General features: G+C 39.5%; 3 protein-coding genes across 3 annotated transcripts in view; 1 reads left to right on the top strand and 2 right to left on the bottom strand.

Annotated features, from left to right (window-relative positions):
* The window catches only part of LOC122869063 (xylosyltransferase 1-like), a 43,003-nt gene extending 37,348 nt beyond the window's left edge, over positions 1-5,655 (top strand). Inside the window, exon 11 of the mRNA XM_044181621.1 lies at positions 524-5,655. Coding sequence (XP_044037556.1) covers positions 524-846 — 323 coding nt within the window. The 3' untranslated portion in view covers positions 847-5,655. The remainder of the gene's footprint in view (positions 1-523) is intronic.
* A 5,474-nt stretch (positions 5,656-11,129) lies between these two features.
* Positions 11,130-16,259, bottom strand: kat8 (K(lysine) acetyltransferase 8). Its single transcript, XM_044181622.1, has 11 exons — positions 15,842-16,259; positions 15,203-15,277; positions 14,811-14,989; positions 14,670-14,723; positions 14,265-14,429; positions 13,804-13,893; positions 13,442-13,582; positions 13,110-13,203; positions 12,304-12,454; positions 11,990-12,144; positions 11,130-11,380 (listed from the first exon to the last, which is right to left on the bottom strand). Exons 1-11 carry the CDS (start codon positions 16,149-16,151, stop codon positions 11,316-11,318), a joined length of 1,479 nt encoding a protein of 492 aa, XP_044037557.1. The 5' UTR covers positions 16,152-16,259; the 3' UTR covers positions 11,130-11,315.
* Positions 16,260-17,541: 1,282 nt separating this feature from the next.
* On the bottom strand, positions 17,542-24,523 carry rnf25 (ring finger protein 25). Its single transcript, XM_044181624.1, has 10 exons — positions 24,314-24,523; positions 23,988-24,059; positions 22,661-22,757; positions 21,724-21,791; positions 21,536-21,605; positions 21,309-21,380; positions 20,182-20,328; positions 20,012-20,101; positions 19,684-19,821; positions 17,542-18,460 (listed from the first exon to the last, which is right to left on the bottom strand). The coding sequence occupies exons 1-10, from the start codon at positions 24,328-24,330 to the stop codon at positions 17,786-17,788; spliced, it is 1,446 nt and encodes a 481-aa protein (XP_044037559.1). The 5' UTR covers positions 24,331-24,523; the 3' UTR covers positions 17,542-17,785.
* Positions 24,524-25,191: the final 668 nt, after the last annotated feature.

Below are 25,191 nucleotides of genomic sequence, written 5' to 3'. Positions count from 1 at the left end.
AGACCTTTCAGTGCAAACCTTAAGGGAGAAATCCAAAGTTGTTGTTTTTTTTTACCTGTTATCCGGCAGCAGTTTGCATCTTCTAAAAAGGTATTTTTGTGATCTCTGTCTGCCTGGGATGAGAACATCTTTAACATTTCAATCCAGTAGTTCCACAGACTGGACTACCAACATGGCCCTGCTGTTCGTCTGTGGAAATACTTGATTTAAACTTTGGTTTCATTCCGGCCAGACAGTAAACACTTGTGAGATCACGAAAATACTGATGATGCAAACTTTTGTATTTCCCCTTAAGGTTTGCGCTGAGAAGTCTGTGACGTACGGAGTGCCGAGGCTAGAAAATTGTTTTTGTTTAGGCCAAGGTTATCCAAAGGTGGTACTGCTTTTTGGTGAATGGCTAAAAAGTTTCTGTCAAGTATGGAGGAGGAAAAAAAGGCTTTCCAAATCCACCTTCTCAGGCTTTTAAATTTGCTCTTAAAAATTCTCCTTTCCTCTTCTTCCTCCCCCTTCTCCTGGGATCCAGAGGACGCCCTGCGGTTGCACGGCGGCCCAGCCAGAAACTCCTACATGGAGCAGAGCTTCCACGGCCTGAACCCGGTGCTGCGGCTGCCGGTGAGCCTGGGCGCCGTGGAGGAGGCAGAGGCCAATGGTGGCCTGACTGGGGCGCCGCTGCGTCGCTGGCTGGACCGGCTGCTGGAGGGCCACTGGTCAGCCGCAGACGTCTGCTCGATGGGACCCAGTGCCTGTCCCGTCATGCAGCGCTGTCGTCTCACCGTTTGGAGCTCCGCCAGCCCCGACCCCAAGTCTGAACTGAACCCGCCCAGAGAGGACGGGCGGATCAGGTAGCAGACGGACAGACTGAGGGAGGATAAGTGGACGAAGGAGAGGAACAAATGAAGGAAGGCATGGGGCTGATGTCCTGTTTGTCTGGTATTTATTTATTTTAATTTGTGCAGCGTCAGTGAAAGGAAATGGTTGAATCAAGCAGCGATGGGAAGAAGAGAAACAGACTCAAACTGAGGAAAAATATTCTCCTTCAGTCCTCATTCAGTCTGCTGCTCTCACTGTTATTTGGGACTACAAAGCTCTGTGTGCATGAGTGTGTGTGTGTGAATGTGTGTGTTGAAACAGTGTGTCAGAAGAACTCTATACCTCTTGTGAGTGTTTCCCTGGATTAAGGTATGCAAGTATGTTTTACATGTTCAGATGCTGAAAACGGACGTGGTTGCTTATTCATAGGCCCATTATTGCGAAAACCTTTGATCAAGGCTTAGTTAGGTCTCAATTTCTTGAGATAAATTGTGTTTTTATAGTAATCATGTTCTATTTCAGACTGTTATCCCGATATTAAATTTAACTAAAAGTTCCCAGTCTTCCTGAAATCTTTAAAGCAACTTTCTAGTCATAGGACTTATAGAAAATGAACACTGATAAAAATATCCTGGAACATATTTAGGTAAAAGTTTTTCAAAAACAACGCTTCATTGGCTGATGGGAACGACAAAACATGAATACAGAAGCCGATAATTAAATTTCTCATCAGCACAATACAATGTTTGATTTCGTAATTAAATCTTGGGATAACAGGCCTGAAACACTAAATAGGAGCACTATTTGTTTTCTTGGGATAATAAGATTCTTTAGCTGTGACCCAGAGATAATGAGCCCAAAAAAAGTCATTAGCAACCACTGACGTTCTATTACAGAGCCCGGTAGGTGTCGGGGGGGGGGGTCCTGATAAATGATTCCCTCAAATTACCAATTTGTGCACAAAATATTTATTTACTTTAATTAGGTTATTTGTATCCTCAAATTAAGTGCCTAAAAATTCACTTTGCATTCAGTCTGAATGCATTTCTGGTGTTCTTTCAGTCTCTTGTTGGATGTTTATCGTGCAAAGCAGACTGACAAAATACCAGTGGTGGAATACGTACTCAGATCCTTTACTTAAGTAAAAGTCCTGCATTCAAAATGGTACATTAAATTAAAAAGTACCCATTTTGTAGAAAGCCATGATATTAAAATGGGTTATTATTGATGGAAACAGCATGTTAATGTATAGTTGGTCGAGGTGGAGCAAAGTTTTGTTTAATCTATAAAAATGCTTCTTTTTTTTAATGTAATTATGTAAAATATGAATCTGCAAAGTAACCAGTAACTATAGCTGTCAGATGTAGTGAAGTAAAAAGTACAATATTTGTCCAAGTACAGTACTTGAGTAAAGCTACTCAGTTACTTTCTACCAGTCAAACTACCAATTAAGAAGTTGTTGAAATTCTTCTCCCCTGACACTGACCGGCTCTGTTTCCTTGTTTTCTCTCTGTGCCATGTCTGAATCCTTCAGACCGCCTGAGCCTTGAAGTGTGAGACGTCCGCTATGCTGGAACTCAGAAGAGATTCACCTCCTCTTTGTTTTTTATCTGCTCTTTTCTGTAGAAAATGATGTGACTGTATCAAAGCGTACAACTGCTGCGTGAGTAATTTATTCAGTTTATTTTTTTTTTTAAGTCAGTGACTAATCTTTGTTATGCCGATTTGGTGCAGTGGGTGAGATTTGTCTTTAGGACAAAAACCTCTGCTTTTTGTTTCTAAAGGCCTTCAAGTGTTTGAGGACTGATGGTAAATGTTTGTCTGTTTTGGGTGGATCTCAGCACGGTTAAATGGCCTCCTCTCCTCACTGCCTTTTGACTTATCTGCTCTCATTTCAAACTACTTTACATTTCCGAGTTTATTACAACAACAAAGCTAAAGTACAGCTACATATTTTAAACTAAGAAGGATGTTTGTGGCAATGTCAGTAACTGTTACAATATGTTGCATTAATTGGTCTCAATTGTTTAAAGTAAGTTTAATCTGTAAAATGTTAAATATAATAGCAAATGCCCATCAGCAGTTTACAAAGCACAAGTGAGGCCTTAGAAATGCATGTGTATTGGATATTTCTGAGCACTGAGACGCAAAAGGTATTTCATTTATAATATGAAACAAAAAGCAGCTAATAGATATCTAAGAAGCTTTAAACAGCAAACAAATTGATTAGACAAAATGTTAACAATGTTGACATCACTGCAACAGTGATAAATATTTCAATATTTCAGATATGTTTTTGTATTAATCTCATCTTACATATTTCTGCATTTTAACCAGATTTCCTTCCATACTAAACATTACTTACATATGCATAAAATATTTAATTTGACTTTCCTGCAAGTTGAGTTTGGATGTAGCAGGTGAGAAGGGGAGAGGAGGAGGCCACCCAAGACATTTAGATGCACCTTTAGATTTCCATGCTGCTCATTGATGGACTTTGTGCCAAAACAGCTGGCTCACAAAATATTCATACCAAGTCTGGGTTGCACCAGTACGGATAAAAGTTACCCAGTGTGTTTTTTATGAGCAGTAATGCAAATAGAAAAGAGGCCGATGTAAACAGGTTTCTCAACATTTTTAAAAAGGCTTTGCTAAAGTTTTTATGGAGGTAGGACATTGATTCAAAGTTTTAGTGAGAAACACTGAACATAAACAACACTGTTAATTCACAATGACAACTCCACAGGGTACCTTCACGTCTAAAAATCAGTGCATCCGTTAAACCTGTTGACTAACATTTTATTGTGGAAAAAAAAAATCTAAAATCAAATCTAGGTTATGATTGGGTTTTGAATGTTAGCTAAACAGGCTAATACTACTATGGCTGTCCCTTTCAAAGCAATAGCTGACATTTTGAGAAATATGTTAATTCACTTTAGTGAGTTAGATGTTGAGATTGATACCACTCATGTCTGTCCGGTAACAAACTGCAGCCAGCAAGAAAGCGAATGAGCGTACTTCTCAAAATGTCGAACTATTACTTTTTAAGTTACTACAGGCTAGCCTAACTCCACCCTACACAGATGTTGCTCATATCTCCATGATGTTATACAGTGTCAAACAGAACAATCATTGCGATCAAAATGGTGCAAGGCAATCTCAAATTAGCAGATCTTAATGCTTGATGGTGCGATCCATCTTCAGTTAGTTATATTGCTCATTATTATAAAAACTAATAATTTTGAAATAAATTATTCCTGTGTGTAGTTGCCAAATGACATTTTTGGGACCAAAACTGGAGACCAGTGGGGTTTTCTAACCATGAGGGTGACGCTCAGAATTAACTGTTGTGTGACAGACAGCACTTAAAGTAAGGACATTTGATATTTATTCTAGAAACGATTGTGACTGTTTGAAATAACGAACGCATGGTGCAGCTGTTATACCACAGCCATTCTCTGTTAAACTGTACAAACAATACAGCAGTGCAGAGAGCATGAACATAGGTAATTTACTGCCACTAGATTAAGGATTAAACAGAATGCGAGAGGTACAGCCAGGGTATGTTTTAACCGTTTGATCTGCATCAGCATTAGACTGATCACCAGAAACGAAAAAAATACTTGTTTTTTGGAGAGAATGACCTTCGTTATACCTATACCTGTCAAAGTCCCAGCACAGGGCGTCATCAGGCAGGCAGCACACATGCTCAAACAGATCCACACTAGTGGACACCCTGAAGTTATTATGTAAGATACAACTGTCCTAATTAAATCTATATTTATTCAGGTATCCCGATACCAAAAAAGCTGTAAAATATGGCAAGATTTTGATGTGTAAGACGATGTTCTCCACACAGACGGGAAAATCTAATCAAACCACATTAAGAAAAACAACAAAATCAGACTGTGGCTGGGGATTAAATACCTTTTACTGTGGACAGCAGGAGAAACGAGTATACAAGTCGTTTTGTGATTGAACCCCAAATAAGGAGAGTTTGACTCATTTTCTTGTTTCTGGTGCTTTCATTGCTGAAATCAAACTGTTAAACTGAACCCTGACCAGGTACAAAACATGTTTTTAGTTACGATAGATTCCAGTCAGAATAACTCTTAAATAAACTTTAAACATTATTTATTATTACAACTATGGGTGCCCACAACTTTCATAATTTGATCCATAAATAAGGTTATTCTTTCAATATTTTTAGGTTAAAAAGAATGTCCTGAACAATCAAAAGTTACATAAAATGACAAATTCAGCTTTTATTTTCGGTTGCCGCATGATGTTGATTTGAAAATTAAGAGCCATTTTATGCCAGATATGTATTTTTCATACGACGAATGAGTCGATGTAAATCAGTATTTTGTAAAATACTCCTAGATGATGTACAGTTTTTAAGTTAATGACATAGAAAGGTCCAGCTCTTTGGACGCAGTGCTGTGATAGTGCCACAGAAGTCGTGACTGTTTTTAAGAGATTTTGATTTGTGAAATGTTCAGATGTTGATCAAGTCTTCAGATTCTGGAGGAAAATCCCAGCTGAGAGGTTTATTCTTTTCATACGCTTTATTTTTGCCTCACACTTTATTGCTGTTTGTTTCTTTTACATCCAATACCAACCTATTTTTGTTTTTGTTATTTTCTTGCTTTTCTTTATTGTCCTGTCTCTCTGGGAGTAGTGCTGTGCCTTAGCTGTACTCCTGTTTTAGGAAACCCTCTCTGAAAGCATCAGAAACGGTCTCAAATGTCCAAAAACCAAAATAAAAATTGTTGTGAATGCCTTATAAATGACTTTAGTGGTTTTGAAGTACAATTTTTGAAAATAAAACAGAACCTCCCTTTATTTTGTGCCTGTGCATTTTATTTCACACTTATTAGATAATTAGGTATACATTTTGAGTTCCTGAAGAAACTAGGCTTCCTGCATTGGTGGAATGCTACTACAGTAAATACATTTAAGTTATTTTGAGCTACATATTATTTGACAACTAGATTTACTAGTTATTTGCAGATTCAGATTTCACCTACAAAGCATATGATGGGCCTAAGAAATGATGCAATTACAATAGAATAAACTATTAAACACTTTATATAGTTAAGTAATTCCACTTTAGCCAACTACAACAGAAAATGTCTTCTTATACATTAAGGCATCAGTAATAATAATCCAATAATGTGTACATTCACAGGGCCTTTTTCTGCCTAACAAGTAATTTTCCTTTTGATACTTTACATAGATTTTTTTAATCAATGCTTAAGACTTTTTGAGAATGCAGGACTTTTATTTATATAATGGAGCATTTTTACTTCATTGTATTCCTACTTTTTCTACAACTTGCTTCCTGCAAGCACCTAGTGTGTGTGAGGTAGACTGACATTTAGATCATAAGTTGTATAATAACATAGCTGCAGTGTGTGTGTGAAATCATTAAATCATCATTTTAAAAAGGGGACAATTTGAAGTCTTATTTTGGTTGCTGCCATTATTGAGCCAGAAATTCCAAATTCAAGCAAAAGAGAGCAGAAACTGGGTGGAGTTTAGGAGAGACACTTTTTTTTTTTTTAATATATAAGAGCGCTTCAATACTATCACGGTTTTCTTTGAGCAGCATGTAGTGGCCATTAGAGAAACTGCAGCTTAAATTCAGGCCTCTTGGTTAACGATAAGTCAGGTGATAGTCCATCATTTTCTCATCAAAAATTTAAAAAAGACCCAAACCAACAGCGAATGTATCTGCTAACAATTTGTGTGTGTATCACAGCCTGATGGATCTTCTTCCTCTGAGCCATAGAGCTCCATTGTTGTCCAGAAACTATTAAAACACATCAGTGAGCTGCACTGTTGCACTGGGTGACATGTTCCTTCATCACCACGAACACACACACTGTAGTTTATTCTGACTCAGCCCCACACACACACGTCCTGCTGCCCCAAACACTCACTACAGCACCACATGTGGATTCATCCGCCGCTGAAAATAGTCCCCAACCTATGCACTATTTCCATGTTGTTTTAAAAGATTTACATCTTCAGTAAGAACCAATGGGCTTGGAGCAGAGAGCCACAGACAGGAAGTCAGACAATATTGAGACTAACACATTGTTGGTTTGGGTCTTTTCATGAGATTTGTTGACAGTAACAAAAATATAGAATATCACCAGCCTTTAAATATCCCTTAAGTATACATGATTTTTTCAGTTTCTCGACTCAGATCAAACCTGCCTTGTTTGAACTGAAAATATCTTAAAATCTTCCTTATTGAATTTATACAAAACGCTTCATATCGACAGTGAAGAGCACCCACAGCCGGCGGCGATGGAATCGTCAATACAGCTGATCGATGACACACAGCTGAAAGGACAGAGCTAATTATTATTTGTGTGGCAGCAGAGTTAGCTGCTGTCAGTCAGCATGTGACACTGACCATACCTTAAAACATACATACAGAAGCCCATAGAGGACTTGGGTGTAATTACTTTAAGTCTGTAATAACTTTCTTGCATTTGTGCTAATCTCGGCTAAACACGTCCTGCACCTGTCTCTGTAGTGAACGCACAGAAAGGAAACTGAAGTCCATGTTTTTCGCTAAATTTGGGTAAGACGGGTTTTACAAGAGAAATGTAGTGTAAATTTGTCACATTAGTAGGAATAATTAATAAACAATGATCTCATTAGAATCACTTTAGGTGAGGATTAAGGTTTCCGACAGATATCCAGGGTAGTACTGCGGATTGTACCCGGGTCGTAGGATTTAAGCACCATACACCAAAATAGATCTCTAAAATGTTGGGCAAGGGAGGGAATGAAGGAACGCAGGAACTAACTGTTTGTTTGGCTGGTAGGTACATGACTACAGGACATTATGTGCAATATCACGACATACTCATGAACATCTCAAATTAACCATATACACCTGTACTTCAGATATGATATTGTACATACAAAGCTTTATGCAACTCACCCAGAATGATCCTTAACGTTAACTCAGACAGCTGCAGCCGATTCAGAACGCTGCTGCTCGCTAAGACCAAGAAAGTGGATCACATCACTCCAGTTCTGAGGTCTTTACACTGGTTTCCTGTCGGTCAAAAGAAGTGATTTTAAAATACTGCTGTTGGTTTATAAAGCACTGAATGGTTTAGGGCCAAAGTACATTTCTGATCTTCTGCTACGTTATGAACCAACCAAGACCTCACAGGTGGTCTGGGATCAGGTCTGCTTCCTGCCCCCAGAGTCTAAACTAAACCTGGAGAAGCAGCGATCAGTTTTTATGCTCCACATATCTGGAACAAACTGCTGCAACTCTCAGTTCTTTTAAATTAAGGCTGAAGACTTTTCTGTTTGCTGCTGCCTTTTATTAAATCAAATAATGATTCATTTCTTACACTGCACTGTAACTTTTACTCTCCTGTTTTATCTTGTTTTGATTTTCTATTTAACTCCTTTTAAGTGTATTTAAAATGTCTTTTTATATTGCCCTATGTTGCTTTTATGTTTTCTGTAAAGCACTTTGAATTGCCTTGTTGTCGAAATGTGCTATAGAAGTAATCTTGCCTTTCGGCATTGTGTATATTTCGGATTTGCACCTTATTGATCTTATATATTTCCACTCTTTCCCACTTTGTACTGCAACTGCTGCACAACAATTTCCCTCAGGATGAATAAAAAATCTTATCTTAAAAAGTTTCCTCAATGGCAGTTGCAGCCCTGATTATATTATTAGTAATTCTACTGAACTATGTCTGATTTATGTTCATGGCGGGGGGGAGGTGGGGGGTCTAAACCTGAAATTTCACACAAATCCCTGTTTACAGCTCAGAGCATAAACAAGTGTTCCAGAGAAAAAGAACCTTCCATGTGTCATTGACCTGTGTTTATATTTGTTTGACTGTTTGTGTTTACAGAAGACGGAGATGCTTCTCATGGGAAAACGCTCTCATGGACTCTGTCCAGTTCTTCAATACCTCAGTAGTGTCACTGTTATCTTTATTAGTGCATTAAAAAGAGGGCTGACAACATCTTTGGAGATTAAAGCAGCATTTGTCTCTTCATGAATATATAATGAACACTACATTTATTTATTTATTGTGGCTTGTTATTTTATGAATATTTTATTTCTTCCCTTTTCCCTTTAGTGTCTAAATTTATATTCGATTAGTTAATGAATATGGCTGAATGAATGCTAAAACATCTGGGGGAGTGGGGAGTTTTAAAATTAAGTATTAAAATGTTCTCATGGATATAACAGGACTAATATTTACACTGTATTCCCACTAGGAAGATACAGAAACAGATCATTAGTATCTTATAGTTATGACAGTAAGTCAAAAACTTAATCTGCCAATATTATTACTTAGCAATATTATATATTTTATAATCCTAACAAAATATTTTATGGGAGTCAGAGTTCTGACTTACTATGTCATATGAAAGAGATACTAAGCTGTACTAGGTCATAATTAGGTGATACCAAACTGAAATTATTTTAATCATTCCTAATTATTCATATTCATTTCCAGGCTGCTGTAACTGTTTGCATTAGCTTAACTTCACTGTAAAAAACACTAATTTCTATAAAAACATATTGGATTATTATCGTAAAAGTGCTGACTGTGTGAACATGAGGAATATGGTTTGAAAATGTATATTAACATCTAGAAATGTTTAAAACCCTCTATATACTTCTGAACACAGCACTGGGCAAGAGAAAGGTGTTCCTGACTCACCTTCCCTGAAAACATGAGATTCAGTGAGTACACACACACACACACACACACACACACACACACACAGTATAATACTCATTTCTCTTAATCTAACTTTTATATATTTTTGCTGTGTTTGCTTTTATTTACAGAAATCATTTAACTTGGTGAGGTTTACTGTTCAAAATGTACTGTTAGTGTAATTACTACGGTGATCTTTGATATTGTTCAAATGTAAAATATCCTGTTTTAATAGGCCAGTAATCCAGTATATAGATCTACTTCTACTGTGAAAAACAGGTGAACCTAGTTTGTCTCTAGGAATAAAGTATACCATAAATTAAGGCTCCTATGAAAAAAAAAATCGTAGTGTACACATCATTATACATCACTGTATCAAACTGATGCAAGTTATTTTAATATGAGGTCTTTTAAAGATGCTGTTCTCAAAGTATAATTGATTATTTATATTCAGGGGTTAACTCAAACTGCTGTTTTTAAACCATCAGTGGTCAGAGTCAGAGCACTGCTGCCCCCTTGTGCTCATTATTATACAAGTCTTAGTAAAGCTGTATCTGTATTAAACCTGGAGTTTATTGCCTGGTAGTTAAATATATTTTGGTAACTAATCGAATCGTAAACAATATATAGACATATATTTAATACAATTTTGTTCATAAAGCAAATAATAACGATTCAAGGCTCAATTCATTAGACAATTCCTCTATATTTGAGACAAACACTGCATGTAACAGCACTCAAGAACACTCTCCGTGAATCGTAAAATTCAGACACTTCTGATATTAAAATATTATATACTATTGCTACCGACTCACCTGTTGCTGATGTCCACAAACGTCCAACAATGGAGGCGCAGGATGCTGCACTACACGTCGTCCATCCGCTCAGTTTGTCCTCACAGAAATACCAGCTGAAAATAAATCTTTTTCATTCGTCACTTGCAACATATTGTTTTGAATTTCTGTGGTGAAAAATCAAACCGAACTGAGGTTTCGCTGTAATACACCTTCCTCACAGCAGACATTTTGACGTGCAGGATTAGACTCAGGTGTGAGAAACACTATCAATATGGCTCCGTTCCGTTTAGCTATACCAGTCAACCAGCATGCAGAGTATCACAGTCCCGGAACTGAAACAACTGAATGGATTGCAGCCTTTATTAGTTACACCTGTGAGACAAGTCCAAAATGTCTGCTGACAGAAGTCTGCAGTCCTTCCACTGTTTGACTCTACAGAGGTCAGCAAGTGACCCTCCACTCTAACTACCTATTTAGACTAATGACAGTAATGTCAATTTAAAATCAAAGGAGAGAACAGAATTAGATATTATACTGTTCAACCCAGTGTTTAAAGAATAAAGATGATTAAAACAAATAAATAAATAAAAACAACATGAAAGCAATTGAATTACAGCTGAGATTACCATTAGACTGTCATCCATATATACAGGTTATATACACTTACCAAATCTGCCAATCACAAGGCAGCAACTCTGTGCATTTAGGCATGTAGACATGGTCAAGACAAAGATGGAGACTTTAGACTTTTGTAGATTGTAGACACTCAGGAAAGAACGAATCAGGAAACAAGTTGAGTTTTTTTCCATATATATTTTAAGAAAATACCGACAAATGCTACTAACAGCTATATACATTGAGGTTTCATAACAGCAGGGTTTTGCCAGTTGAGGAAAAAAGAAAAAGAGAGAGAACTTGGCAGATGATATAAACTGGTTGGTTGATTGACGGACAGATGTGGCGTCACTGGCTCCACCTTTCACTTCTTGGACAACTTGGCTTGTTTATTTTTGGGGGGCGCCCACTTCAAACACATAGTGTCCACTGTGAAAGAGACAAGACACGCCATGAGTGAAAGAAGACTCCATGATGATGATGATTTTTGGGAGGACTCCATCATGGTTGTTGCTAGGAGACGAGCTTCATGAGATGACACACAAAGACACAAAGCAAAGAAGAAACGCCACCATAGTGTTGTACTTCAGTACGACAACAGTCAGTGCTGCAGGAACATTTTGACGAGTTTGAGATTGAAACAAATTACATAAAATAAAATCCAAAATTAACACTAATACAATCAATTCACATCATTTAAAATGACCTATACACAGTTTGTTTGTATCTGGTTTCACTTGATAACAAACCGCTACAAATACCACAATAACACAGGTGTGTGTGGTGTCCATCATCTAGTACAAAAAAAAAGGCTAAGATTTCAACTAACGAATATTTTCATTCGATTAATAAACTTTTTTTTTTAAATAATCAATTAAATTGTTGGGTCTATACATAAAACGTCAGAAAATGTGAAAAATGGCCATCAGTTTTCAGAAGCCTAAGGTTGTGGTGAAAGTTACAACCAGGTTAGAAATGAGGGAAGAAAAGAGTGTAATCAATGTAAGTTTGTGCGAAATATAAAATGTCTGGACTTACCTGTGATTGGTGGTTTCTTGTACTGGGCGCTCTTCAGGTGCTCCTCCACCAGTTTGGGCGTCACACAGATAACATGCTGACCTTTCCAGTACTTCACCATATTGAGCGACTGCAGCGTGCTGATGATGTCACTCTGCGTGATGCTGGTCATCTGGCTGCGGAAAAAGAGAGGGAGGAGGGTCTGATATAAGCGTCAAAATCAGAGCTGTCGATGACAACAGTCTGAACTACCCGCATGATCGTGGTCAAAAAGTTAAGATGGCTTGGTGTCTGATGGTGTAACTTGTTATATCGGACAGTGTGTTTGTGTCTACCTGAGGTCTTTGATGGACAGCGTTCCCCTGAAGTCCCTCAAGATCTCTAGCAGGACCCAGGACCAGTAACTTCTGTAGCTCAGCTTCCCCAGATCAGACAGAGGCTTCTCTGGAGAACCGACTGCACTCTCAAGCTTAGAGAGCTCATAACCTACAGCAGCAAAAATAGAAATGTTAATACAAAAGTGATGATTCATTAGTGTGTCCCACTACTATCTGCAGTGGTGTTTCGCTTAAAATGCATTTATGCAAAAATTGTGCGTTAAGTGAGCTGATGTTCTTGAATTTGACATGGGCTTTGTCTGCAAGAGGCTGGCTCTATGAAGTGGGTATTTGCAAAAACTGATCTGCATTCCAACTGGAGTACAGTTTCGAGTGAAAAGCCAAAATGAAACCAACATGAGACCATGCTGAGTGCACAAATATATGCATATTCCTGCTTAAATTACTCAGTTGGTTGATTAGTAAATTGACAGAAAAATCAGACACTGATGTTGATTTGCAAGTAAAAATGACAAACTGATTTGACAAACATTTGAGGATTTAATTTTCAAAGATGCTAAGGTTACTTTGTTTTCTGTGTTTCATGTCACTATCAAATGAGGACTGTTTTTGTTTTACTTTTTGGCTGCTGTCATTAACAGGCTTTGGTTAATGATCATGATTATCATTCTGTGCAGTTCATATCCTAACTTATTACTAATAGACTCAATCAACAGAAAAACATATTAATATATTTAAGCATTACTGAAAAGTAATCATTAGCTGCACACAAATTATAGCTACTGTCATGGTCTCTCACTTACTAAAAGCTATGAGGAACTTTCCGTAGCCTCTGCGTTGGTAAGGCGGCAGTGTGAGAATACACGCCACATTATTCCCATCTGGAGACTCTTTCTCCTGAAAAACAAAACCAAAAAGCAAAAGTTAAAACAAACAGTTGTTAATGATTCCAGTTTTGAGTTCTCTCCACCTATGGTGGGGGCAATATGCCAAGAAACACTAAATGTAAACATAACTAGGAGAATAGGGCACCTTTAAGAGAGATCTAACATCAGTGAGTCCAAGACTGATTTAAGGCATATATTTTTCAATTGACTTGCCTAAAAAAAAACAACAACACAGAAACAAGCCTTACTTTGGAGAAGTAGCCGACGATGTGCGCTCCCTGTTTGTTGACTTCAGTGAGGATATAGAAGATAAAGGGCTCCACGTCAAAATAAAGCGTCTTGTGGTCGAGAAATAGTTTTGCTAGTAGACAAAGATTCTGACAGTAAATCTGCAAACAGAGACCAACAACGAATCACAACGATGAACATCGTCATCACAAAAATTCTCTTACAGAATCAACTGATGTGCTTTTCTTTAAGTGAAATGGCAGCCCTGTTTTATTTCCACTAGAGAGTGAGAGACAGATACCAGAAGCAGATGAATCCATATTATTTAGCATTAAACAGCTTACATCTTCAGTTGTGACATAGACTTTCCAGGTGCACTCACCTTGTGGTCCCGCCCATCCACTTCATACACTGATATGTTGCTCCTTCTGTAGATTTCTTTGCCTGGAGGCTGCTTCCACTGACAGTGGGACTGAGGAGACAAAGGTCAAAAGGTCAAACTTCTTGCATTCAGGTTGCAAGGGACGTACGAACATAATTTAATCACTGTTCATCTTGGTACTAAATTTTATAGGATTTGGGTTTCACAGGTGGAAAAAAATGCACCGATGGTTACATGTGAGTCACAGAAGAAAGCCACAGTTTTCTTCCAAAATAAATGCAAGTAAAGATTGAAGACATTCTGCAGGACATTTAATAGAACAAACAAAGATGGCAAACGGCTATTATTCCTAGTTATGTCTTTGTTTGCAAAAAACACAAACTTTTCACATTTGAAAAGGATGATTCCATGAGAGGCACAAACTTTCCTACATCCTAAACTGAAGCGAAAGCTGCACTGACCAGGTGATGTCTGAACGTCTTCTCGTACTTCATGTATTTAAGGCAGTACTCGCAGATCCACAGCTTGGGCTGCTTGCCATAGTCCTCGGGAAACGGCGAGAAGTACCAGGCATCGATCTCAAAGTTTCCTATCTGGATCTTATCCACATATTTCACTTTGGTGATCTGAGGGAGAGACATGCGAGGTGGTACAACGAGGGAAGTTATTTTCATCACACAAAGACTGCAAAACATTTAAGAAGGTAAACAACAAATACATAAGCCAGTTTAACCAAATGATGCAGAGGACACCGCAGGAGTGAACTGAACGTAAAGAGCAGCAGAACACGGTAGCTATATTTGCCCTCTACTTTTTTAATCTTTATTAAGAGAAACTAATAAGCACACACAGACGCGCCACCTTACCGCCTCATGCTCCTTCTCCAGGGCAGCTGTTGTTGGGTCCATCTCTGCATACGTCTGCAAAGGAAAACGCCATTAGATAAATATCGACCACTTGTCATCACAAACAGCACGAAATAACTCGGTAACAGATAATGTCTCTACCTTCTGTACATGGTTGATCTCATCATGCTTGCGCTTCTGGTTGCGAGTGATCTTCCTTTCAGGCTGTTCACCCAAATCACCTACGCCCCCGATCTCTGTGCTCTTCCTCACTGCATCCTTCACTGTCTTGGTAAGTGCCAGGCGGGCCTTACCCACCCACTCATCCAGGCGCCTGTTGACTACATGCCAAAGAAAAGGAGATTAAGATCATAGTAAAGCAGAAGGGGGGAGGATAGAGAGGGTTGGGGCAAATAAGAAAGGTATAAAATGAAGCAAAATGAAGGTGGAGCGGGGATAATGAGAACAAACATGAGACCTCAACTTTGAAGATGTAAATGTTTAATTATGTGCATTGCATTCATGAGCATATCAAGAACTAGTGATGTACTCACATCCTACATAGTGAACATAGAACTCCTCTCTGCCCTCCTGTTCATTCAATCGGGACTGAATAACTTCTGCAGTATCTGAAAAGAGAACAAGATCCATCAGTTAATGATAGTTTTGTCCAACAAAGCAGTTTTCGCCTGTAAGCCCCTATATCTTCTGGATGGGACGTCTCACCAAACTCCATTCAGACTTCTACGACTCGAATGTCTCCTTGCTCATTAGCAAAACTACTTACTGTTATTTCGCCTGATTAAAAACGTGGCCTGATGTGTTGAGCCATTATTTAATTCGGTAACAGTAATCACATAAACCTCCAAACTGCAACGTTAGCCTATTTACTCCAGTGAAATATCAACTTTTAGAATTGGCTTGCGCAATGTTGTTTGCAGTGTTATGGTTTCATCATCCAGCATAGCGTTATGCAGAATTTTCCAGAAAGCCCCAATGACCATTTGTAAATAACAAATGCGTCTTACCGCCACATACGTTTTCAAGAGAACCAATGAGACTTTGCACTTTTTTTTGCAATTTTTTTTTAATGGAGTTTGGTGTGAATTTCTCCCCAAACAAAGAGAGAGTAACTAACGTTAATCTGCTAACTGAAACCGGGGAGAAGCAGGCAGAACAGAGGCATCACTCACGCCATGTCTTATCGGCTCGTTGACATAAATACGTCTCTCCAATTTCGACCGACACCTCTTGCTCCCTGCCGCTGCAGAACACTCCGTCCTGGATGTGCTGACTACTAGAGCCCCCGGCTTCTCTCGTCCGGCCAACGGCCTCCGCGTCGTCCTCTTCCCCGCCACTGCCGTTAGAAGAACACGCAGCCGGGATACTACTGTCCAATTCACCCCGCTCACTTTCAATATGACTAGAATCCATGTCTACATCCATTCTAGGTTCAGAGTCCTTGTTATTATAGCTTTTGTGAAATTCGGTCCCGCCAGTCATAACCTCAGCCGTTTTAAAAACAATCCCACGCCTCTGCGACCCTGCGCAGTTTATTCAGAGGGGATGGTCTTCAACAAACAACTGCCAAGATGGCGTCGGGTTCCGCCTCTCTTCCTCCCAGGATGCGCCTGCTTCAACGTTCAACTACAACTCCCATGAGTCTTAGCACTGAGTTGTTTTCAATACAATAATGAGGTGCTCAACTTTGACTGTCCAACATTGAAGATAATTTAAATTTCGTGCCGGTGTTGATTGAAAAAATGAGCTGTGGTTTCTCCCACTTTCTGTGCATTGTGTATGTATTAATTAGAAATGTGTTATTAGTTTGATGGTACTTTATTGAACAGACATTTAGGAATATGTGGCATATAGACACAATATAAACTGAGATAATACAGATTTAAAACTATATTTTAACTCAGAAACTCCTTCTCCAAGATGCCTCAAGACTATGTAATAATGCTGGTGTCACCTAAAGCCCCCTGTTTATACTGTGCTTCATGTGGTGCATTCAGTATTAAATAATTTGTAATTTATCAAATTGCCACAAAAAACAGACTGTAAATGTGTAGCATTAAGCAGTTGCCCAGTTATTTAAAATATTGATAGAAAACTAATATTTCCGTGTTCCCGCTTTACAGTACTGAGGGCAAAATGGTCCCTTTCAGAGCAAGAACCAAATTCTTACAAGGCTGTGGGGTTTGGCCAATTTAGCCCCATCGACTGTAGGAATACCAGTGTAAAATAAGTTAAGATTAGAAAAGACTTCAATATAGATAAATGAAGGATCAATAAAGGCTTATCTTAAAATATACTCCTCTACAAGTAAAAATCCTACATTCAAAAATGCACTTCAGTAAAAGGACTGCAGTAACTATTATCATCAAATTGTCCTTAAATTAGGCTATAAAAGTAAAAGTACCCACTATGCAGGCAAAATGGTCTTTGTCAGAGTTAAAATATGCAACTTGATTATTTTTACTGAAGGATTAACATGTAAGTCACATTTAGATTTTGTAGCTGGCCACGGTGGAGCTGATTTATCCATTTTATTTACTGTTCGGTGGTTTAATTGTATTCCATAAGCTCATTATAGGATTTTACAAGTGTAATCTGCAAAGTAACCAGTAACTTTAGTTGTCAGACAAATGTAGTGGAGTAAAAAGTACAATATTTCTCTGTTAAATGTAGTGGACTAGAAGTATAAACAGGCCCCAGTGCCCTATGTACCTCTCTGGCCTCAGTCCTCTGTCTGGTAAAATTTCAGCATCTTTGTCAACATATTTTCAAATCTCAATACATAATTAAAAATAGATATAACGAAGCTGCAACAGTCAGTGTAATTGAACTGGAATGAACCTTATTACACAATTACAGGAAATACAAAAAGTGAGCTCCAGAGAAAATTTAATTTGTAGTTCTTTCAAGTCATATTGCATCACAACAAAAAGCAACAACCATCTGTATCTGATATTAGTGTGCATGAAAGTGCATACCAGAGAACAGGAAAACGGCAATGTAGAGGAGGATAGGATACTACGGCGAATGTCATTTCTGGTGCAGGGCTTTAATCTATGCAAACTGATAATGGAGGCACACATAAATTTGTTCATTGGCCCTCCTGTTGCCCTTTGTCATAGTACCTCCTCTCTTCCCCTCTCTCTCTCCTCCACCTTGTGTTGGAAACCCCTGCCATGACCCTGGCGGGGCCCCCCTCCTCTGCTGTACAGATTATCGGCCCCTCCCCTGCTTCCTGAAGCTCGCCCGTCCCAGTGGTAGTGTGCAGGCCCGGTGTGTGGGACATATCGGCGAGGACCCCTTCTCCTTCCACGATGACCGCGACCACCTGCAGACTCTGCAGCATCTTCTGGGCATTCAGTTTCCAAGGCTGCCTGGCATATTGGCTGATCGTCTGGAGACACCAGGGTCTCTTGTTGCTCTGCGTAGACGTCCCTGCCCGTCTTAGACTGACATAATTCTGCATTTACTTGCATCTGTTGGCCATGGTTATCCTGAGCTTTGGCTTTTACTGGTCCGTCAGTGCAGTGTGAGGACAGAGAGAGTTTGTCCAGGTGCTCTGTGATGGGGGTGGCTCTCCTGTGTTGCGGTCTGGACCTGCCTCCTCTCCTCGGCCCCCTCATTTGGTTCTGACGCCTGTGGCCCTGACCGCCTCTGCAGTGGGGCAGTCCAGGAACAAACCGGTCCCCTCTGACACCAGTTTCATCAGAGTGAACATTAGAAGCAGAGGGTCCCGGGGGGCCAGGAGAGACATCTGTGTCCAGGTTTCCATTTTCAGCAACAGATGAAGCCTGTGGGAGTTGACGTGCATCACTGTAAATGTTTTTGTAGAACATTATATAGGAACAGTGTTAATAAAGGCAGCTTTTAAGTTGTACTTTTTCCACTTTTGATAGAGGCAAGCAGTTTGCACCTGCTTTCAGTTTTTGTGCTAAGCTAAGCTAGGATAAACATGTCCCGGGCCTCTCTGTGCTGGAAACTGATATCCAGCTTCTTATCCGACTGGGTTTGACAGCAAACAAGAGGTTTTCCCTCATTGTCAAGTAGCCTCAAGTTTTTATGTTTAAACTGCAGCTCAATGCGTGTAATTTCTCCAACAGATATATTTTGTAGACTGATCAGGATTCAGTTATTTTTCAGTTCCCATCTTGACTACACTGAATATTAAAAATATTACAAAACAGAGGCCTAAAACTCAAATTTACTCAAAGTTGTCCTGTTTTTTTTTTTAAACAATAAATTTCAACTATATACAGTCACTTAAAGGGTTATTCTGGTATTTTTTTTTATTTTTTTTTACATATTTTGGGGTCTAAATGACTAATGGGTACAGAAAGTTTTGGAATCGGTCCAGCAGATTGTCTCAGCTGGCAGCTGCGAAACAGGCTGCAACATAATCCTCCTTGGGGGCAATTGAGCCCATCAAAAGTACATCCACTAAAAGTCTTGTTTTTGCCACTGACAGGCTCCGATTGTTATTCTACGTGTCTGACAGCATTATGGAAAGGATCCCTACAGAGATAAACCTTTTTGTTAAAGAGTAAGATGACTTACTGACTCACGTTTCCACCGTTGTCTTGCAACAACTCACCTCTCGCAAGATTTCAGAGCAAGACTTCTCCTTGAGCGAGACTTCGTTTTCTGGTCAAACAAAGCGGATCTTATTCTTTAACAAAAAGGTTTATCTCTGTGGGGATCCTTTCCATAATGCTGTCAGACATTTAGAATAACAATCTGAGCCTGTCAGTGGCAAAAACAAGCACTTTTAGTGGACGTACTTTTGACGGTACTGTATACATCTGGAATAAAAAAGGTACAAGATCAGAAAGGTGAGAGATGCAACATGTATCTGAACACTCCAGCCCCAATTTGTCAGACACAATTAAAAGAAACAAACAATTTTACTCGGACAGACCCCTTTAGTGACGTCTTCAGTTACAGATACAGATACAGATATCAGGTATGGCTTGCAGCCTGTCTAAATGTGGCCATATCATTTCTGGTTCATTCTTACCTCGTTGATATGGATGAGAAAACGATTCGATTCCACCTCCGGGTCGATGATCCCACCTTTAGACCTCTGTCTTTCCAAAAGCTTCTGGAGTTCACACCACTTCTGTTGAAAATTTGAACCAATCGCTGCTTCGTCCAGCTGTAAAAGCATTTTGAAGACTGTAAAGATTGTCTCTTTACCACGGAGACAGCTAAAATCTCTCACCATAGGGTCCTGGTCCATTAGTAGCTGTAGCTGCTTTCATTCGAAAGCTCCAGACCAGCTGCTAATGGACCTTGTGGTGAGATTGTTTTGTGAAGTAAAACTGTACATTAGGAGATGGTCGTACCTCAGGCAGCTGGGGGGCAGGGGACAACAGAAGCTGATCAACGTCATATGTTAGAGGCTCTCTACACACCGGACACACCACAGTCAGCTCCTGCGAGAAGAGTCAGTGATTTAATAGCTTATAGACACCGAAATAGTTTTTTGACCAGAAGTCTCAAGCGGATATCTGACCTGATAGTCTGTTCTGTCTCTGGTCTTGTCCTCCTCTAACTCCTTCTCCCTCTGGCGGAGCTCGCTCTCTGAGTGGCTGACGTAGCGGCCGAGGCAGTGGCAGTGGAAGTAGTGGTAGCAGCTTGTCTTGGTGAACGTCTCTCCCTCCTGAAGACGTACGGTACACACAGAAGCATGAATGGGCTTGCTTACATTTTTAGCAGAAGCACATTTTAGGAACATTTCTGGAAATATCTGCAGACAAGAAACTGTTTAATCCTGCATTAAATTATTTTTTTGGCCACTTGGGGCAGCAGAACAAGCTGTAAAACACAACACTGACATATTATGACCTTATAAATGAATGATGTTTTTATTCCTGTCAACTATGCGCAGCCTGCAAAGGCTCACAAGACACCACAAATGTATACAAGCCAGATCCAGCCAGTGCTTTCAAACAATACAACAAAAAATAGGGCTGCACCTAACAACTATTTTCTCGATCAATCAATTAATTGTTTGGTCTATAAATGCCAGAAAATGTCCGTCAGTTTCCTAAAGCCAGAGGTAAAGTCATCAAATTGCCTGTTTTGTTTGACCAACAGTCCAAAATCCAAAGATATTGAATTTACTACAGCTTAAGACAAAGAAAAGCTGCAAATCTTCACAAATGACGGGCAGCAATGTTTGGAATTTTTGCTTTAAAAAAAAAAATTCAAAACACATGCATACATGTCCTTAGTTTTGTCTTTGAAAGTTGAAATAAAGTTGTCAGCAGCCTATTTACACAGGCAGCATACATGGAGCAGCACAAGCTGCGTTTGTGTCCACCTGATGAACGTAAGTCCAATAGTCTTTCATTTTATTGTATCAGGATAAACCGCTTGAGATGAATCATCTCGTTTTCAAGGAGTCCCAGAAAAAAAACACTCACAAAAACAAAACAGCACAAAGCACAACACAACAATTAGAGCAGCTTTAAAACTTGACTGAACTCTACTTTTACTTTATAGCCAAAGCCGACCAAAAGAGTTGAGAGTGCAAAATTAAACAGGGCTGATGATTAAAAATAACTTCCCAAATGTTTCTCCTAGTTATAGAGGGACCGATGGGACAGAAGACAATGGGATGGATGGGAAACAGCGCACCTTAAAGCCATAGAGGCAAATGACACAGTTTCCATGAGGAATATTGCTTTCAGTCAGGATTTCTTTAGCTTTCTGGAGGAGAAGAAACAGGAGAACAGTTAGAAATATGACTTTAAAAAGATCATTACCTAATGTAGTAATTCAATAATCATCCACTGAAATCATATATTCTCTCTTAAATTATATATATTTATATAAATATATATTAAAGGACTATATATAGTGACCTCAATGAGCTGATACAACACAGGTGAACCCAGACAGGACTGAGCCTCCAACTGAAGACACTTCTGGACACTAAGAGAAAGGGGTTGCACATGATTATATGATTTTACACTCAATATTAAAATTTCCTGAGCAGAAAGTAGTGATACAGGTAAGTGAGTCTGATCGGTCCACAGCTTCAGTTCGTTACCTGCTGAGCTTGTCGTCAGAAAGCCCCCGTGGGTTATGAATGGAGATGGCCGGAGAAGACGAGGGATACTAAGCACACAAAACAGGTAAGACAGAGTCAAAGATTACTTATGTTCATTAGTATTTCTTGATCAAGTGAGGTGGGCTTTAAGGGATAAGTCTCTACATTTTCTTTCATTGTCAACAAATCCCATTAAAAAAAAAAAAAAAACCCAAACCAACTTTGAATGCATCCACTAACAATTATTGTACAGCCTGATACATCTTCTCCTCTCGGAGCCATAGAGCTCCATTGTTGTCCAGAAACTATTAAACACATCAGTGAGCCGCACTGTTGCACTGGGTGACATGTTCCTTCACCACCATGAACACACACACTGTAGTTTATTCTGACTCAGCCCCACACACACCGTCCTGCTGCCCCAAACACTCACTACAGCACCACATGTGGATTCATCCGCAGCTGAAAATAGTCCCCAACAGATGCACTGTTTCCTCCTGTTAGTTTGATAAAAACTACAGCGAACAGCTGTTTTAGGAAACTACAGAGCCTTTTTAAACATGAAACTATATATTTGTGAGGTGTTTTTAAAGATTTACATCTTCAGTAGGAACCAATGGGCTTGGAGCTGAGAGCCACAGACAGGAAGTCAGAAAGTGTTGAGAGACGGACTGACATGTTGTTGGGTTTTTGTGTTTTTAATGGGATTTGTTGACAATAACAAAAATATAATATTTACCAGCTTAATCCTTTATGATACACTACAGATACATTATCACTGAGAGTCACCAGTGTATCAATAAACCACAACTTGCCAATTCCACATATATCTTTCATTTTGTAGCATCCGATGCTTGTCATGGTGTTTCTCTGTACACAGAATCTCAGTACGTCAGGCTGCACAGACACAGAGAGGATAAGATAATGGAGAGCGTACCTGCTGATCGAGGGTCAAAGTCAGGGTGAGTCGGACAAACTGGGAGACAGAGTCCTCCGCTGTGGACGGGTACAGGACCAGACTCACCTCCCAGCCCCTGGAGGACACAACACACCAGCACCTTTAACAACAGTATTTAAAAACACAGAGACAACACGCTGGAGCCCGAGGAGACGGGTGAAGTCTTAAAAATCAGTGCTGACGTGTCCGGTTTTTTTTTTGCTTAGTGCTTCTGTTCCTGTGTGCACTGACGTGACAGTGAGCTGCTGCAGCAAAAGAGTTTCCCCTCGGGGATCAATAAAGTATTTCTGATTCTTCAGATATCAACAAGGCTGCTGCAACAAAACAGCATCACAAGGCTCAACAGGCTATACAAACCCAACTGCTCTGTGCAGACACTCTGTGCCAAATTCTATTCAAAAATATGTTAATTTAATGTTCAATTATCTAAAGTCTCTTACTGACAGGTATATGAATCTGATAAGCACCATCCCTTGTTACACTGACAAATAATTCAATGGAGACTGGTGTGATACTATCCCCATGAGACAGCAGAGCTTTGGTTAACTTTTATAATGTGAGCTAATAACAGTCTGTCCTCCAGCTCTGCTCATCACCACAGACCTGAGGACAGTTTTGGTTTTCTGCATGTATTTTTGCTGACAGCCGTTAGTTTAAATGGAGAAGCAGAGAAGCCAGAACTGTTAGCTGTAAGCTGCAGAAAGCTCTTGGGATGGTGTTACACCAAATTCTGTGACCCATCAGATTCTGTGACCTGATTAGAAATTGCCACTGCAAATGTTTACACCACACTTTATCACATACTGTTTAAAAATGGTGCCAGCATAGTATTTCGACAGCTGTAATTTTAGTGTACCGCAATGTGTGACCCATCAGATTTTGTGACACCAAGTTACATGAAAAAGACCAGTTATTGGCAGTGTTAGTGCTCTACAGACACACCTAGGCTACTCACTAAAATGTTGGGACACAAAACGTGTGACTCTCTCTGTTTCTGAATCTAATATCTGAATATTATATGGTCACATATAAGCTCACAGCTTTCAAAATGTGTGACCCTATCTTAATACTATGGGGGCACTTTGCAGAGGTGTGGGGCAAAGGTTTGCGTTTAGGTAAAGTCAGGGAAAACACACAAATCTGGGGCATCGTTAACATCCAAACTCTGGTTTAATGTCTTTATTACAGAGCTTACCGACTTGTATGAGTCCTCTCATCTGTCCTGTACTGCCAGGCACTAAATAATCACGTCAAAGCCAAAGCTAATGAAGCAAAGTGATGTTATTTCAGCTAATTGTTGTCTCACCCGTCCTCTCTCCTGTTGACCAGCAGTTCATCCAGGTAGATGGACTGCAGCACCTCGATTTCAGACAGCACACTGCGGACAAAACAATATAGCAGTTAGCTTGTACAGCTGCCCGTCTGTGCTGCTTTCTAACTAGTTAACGTTCACACAAATTAAGCTAACGTTAGCGTGTTAGCTCACACTGTGTTGCTAATTTGCGTTAGACCTGCTACGTTTCATCAGATTTTACTCAGAGGCGCAGTGGCCGTCACTGTTTAGATGAGCTGTAGACCAAATACACCGGGTGTCATGATGTGTGTTTGAGGGGAAAATTCAGCCAAACTCACTCGCACTCCGCTGCCATGACGGTGTTTCTGTGTGAGCTGCTAGCTGCTACTGAGCGCTGATGTAAGACGCAGACCTTTCAAAACCGAAGTGTCGCGGTAAGAAGTATCGTTAGCTCGATTCAACACGCTAAAAATCACGTAACCACACCGCAAAGTGAGCCACGTTACGTCTGCTACCAGCGTAACGTCCATATTCCTGTAGTCAAATGGCGTACTTGACATTTTATTTTGAATGTCTTCGCCGGAAGTCTTAGCATGCTATTCTATCTGACGTGACGGGGTTGACGGTTATCGTTGAGTTCAGTGCCCTCCAGTGGCCGCAGCGCGTAACTGCACCTCCGTTTTGGAAGCATTATGAAAGGGGTATTGTTACATTTACTGGTTACCATGTTGTGTTATTTTATTTTATATGTGTTATTTTATTGTACAGCAGCTATTTGATTTACATTTATGAATTTTTAAAAATAGCCGTAGACTTTGGCCTCATCATTCGTGCCTTTGGTCAATGAAAATAAACAAGATGTACGATCTTACATCTGGAATTTGTGTTTTTCACCTAAATTGGAAATATCTTGTACATGGCTAGAGGGATCAGTCCTGAGTATACACTGCCATCTAGTGGCCGCGATATGTAACTACACTTACTGTAAAGGCTTTATTTATTTATTTTTACCGGAAGCACTACTACACTTAATGTTTGTAGCTTGATGCTAGTGGCGTGTAATTGTAGTTACTCGCCGTGGCCACTAGATGGCAGAATTAGTCATGATTATAAATACGCACAGATTGCTATCATGTCTGCTTAGGTACATGTCGATCAGAAAAATTATTAAAACAGCGCATGCGATTAATACAAATATTGATACTCCTGTTTTTAT

This window comes from Siniperca chuatsi, linkage group LG21 (assembly GCF_020085105.1).
Source record: "Siniperca chuatsi isolate FFG_IHB_CAS linkage group LG21, ASM2008510v1, whole genome shotgun sequence".
NCBI classification, from domain to species: Eukaryota; Metazoa; Chordata; class Actinopteri; order Centrarchiformes; family Sinipercidae; genus Siniperca; species Siniperca chuatsi.
The sequence above is the reverse complement of the archived record's forward strand: the minus strand, read 5'-3'. Positions and strand labels throughout refer to the sequence as shown.

Bases quoted from the DNA above. Each gene is read 5' to 3' on its own strand.
- rnf25 (XM_044181624.1), bottom strand. The intron at 21,792-22,660 runs GTACGCTCTCCA...TTGTGTGCTTAG, and splicing joins CTTTGACCCTCGATCAGCAG to TATCCCTCGTCTTCTCCGGC. The intron at 18,461-19,683 runs GTAAGAATGAAC...CAACTCCCACAG, and splicing joins TTCTCATCCATATCAACGAG to GCTTCATCTGTTGCTGAAAA.
- kat8 (XM_044181622.1), bottom strand. From the start codon at position 16,151: ATGACTGGCGGGACCGAATTTCACAAAAGCTATAATAACAAGGACTCT. The intron at 14,724-14,810 runs GTAGAGACATTA...TTTCCTTTGCAG, and splicing joins AGATCAACCATGTACAGAAG to ACGTATGCAGAGATGGACCC. The intron at 13,894-14,264 runs GTCAGTGCAGCT...TTGTCTCCTCAG, and splicing joins AGACGTTCAGACATCACCTG to TCCCACTGTCAGTGGAAGCA.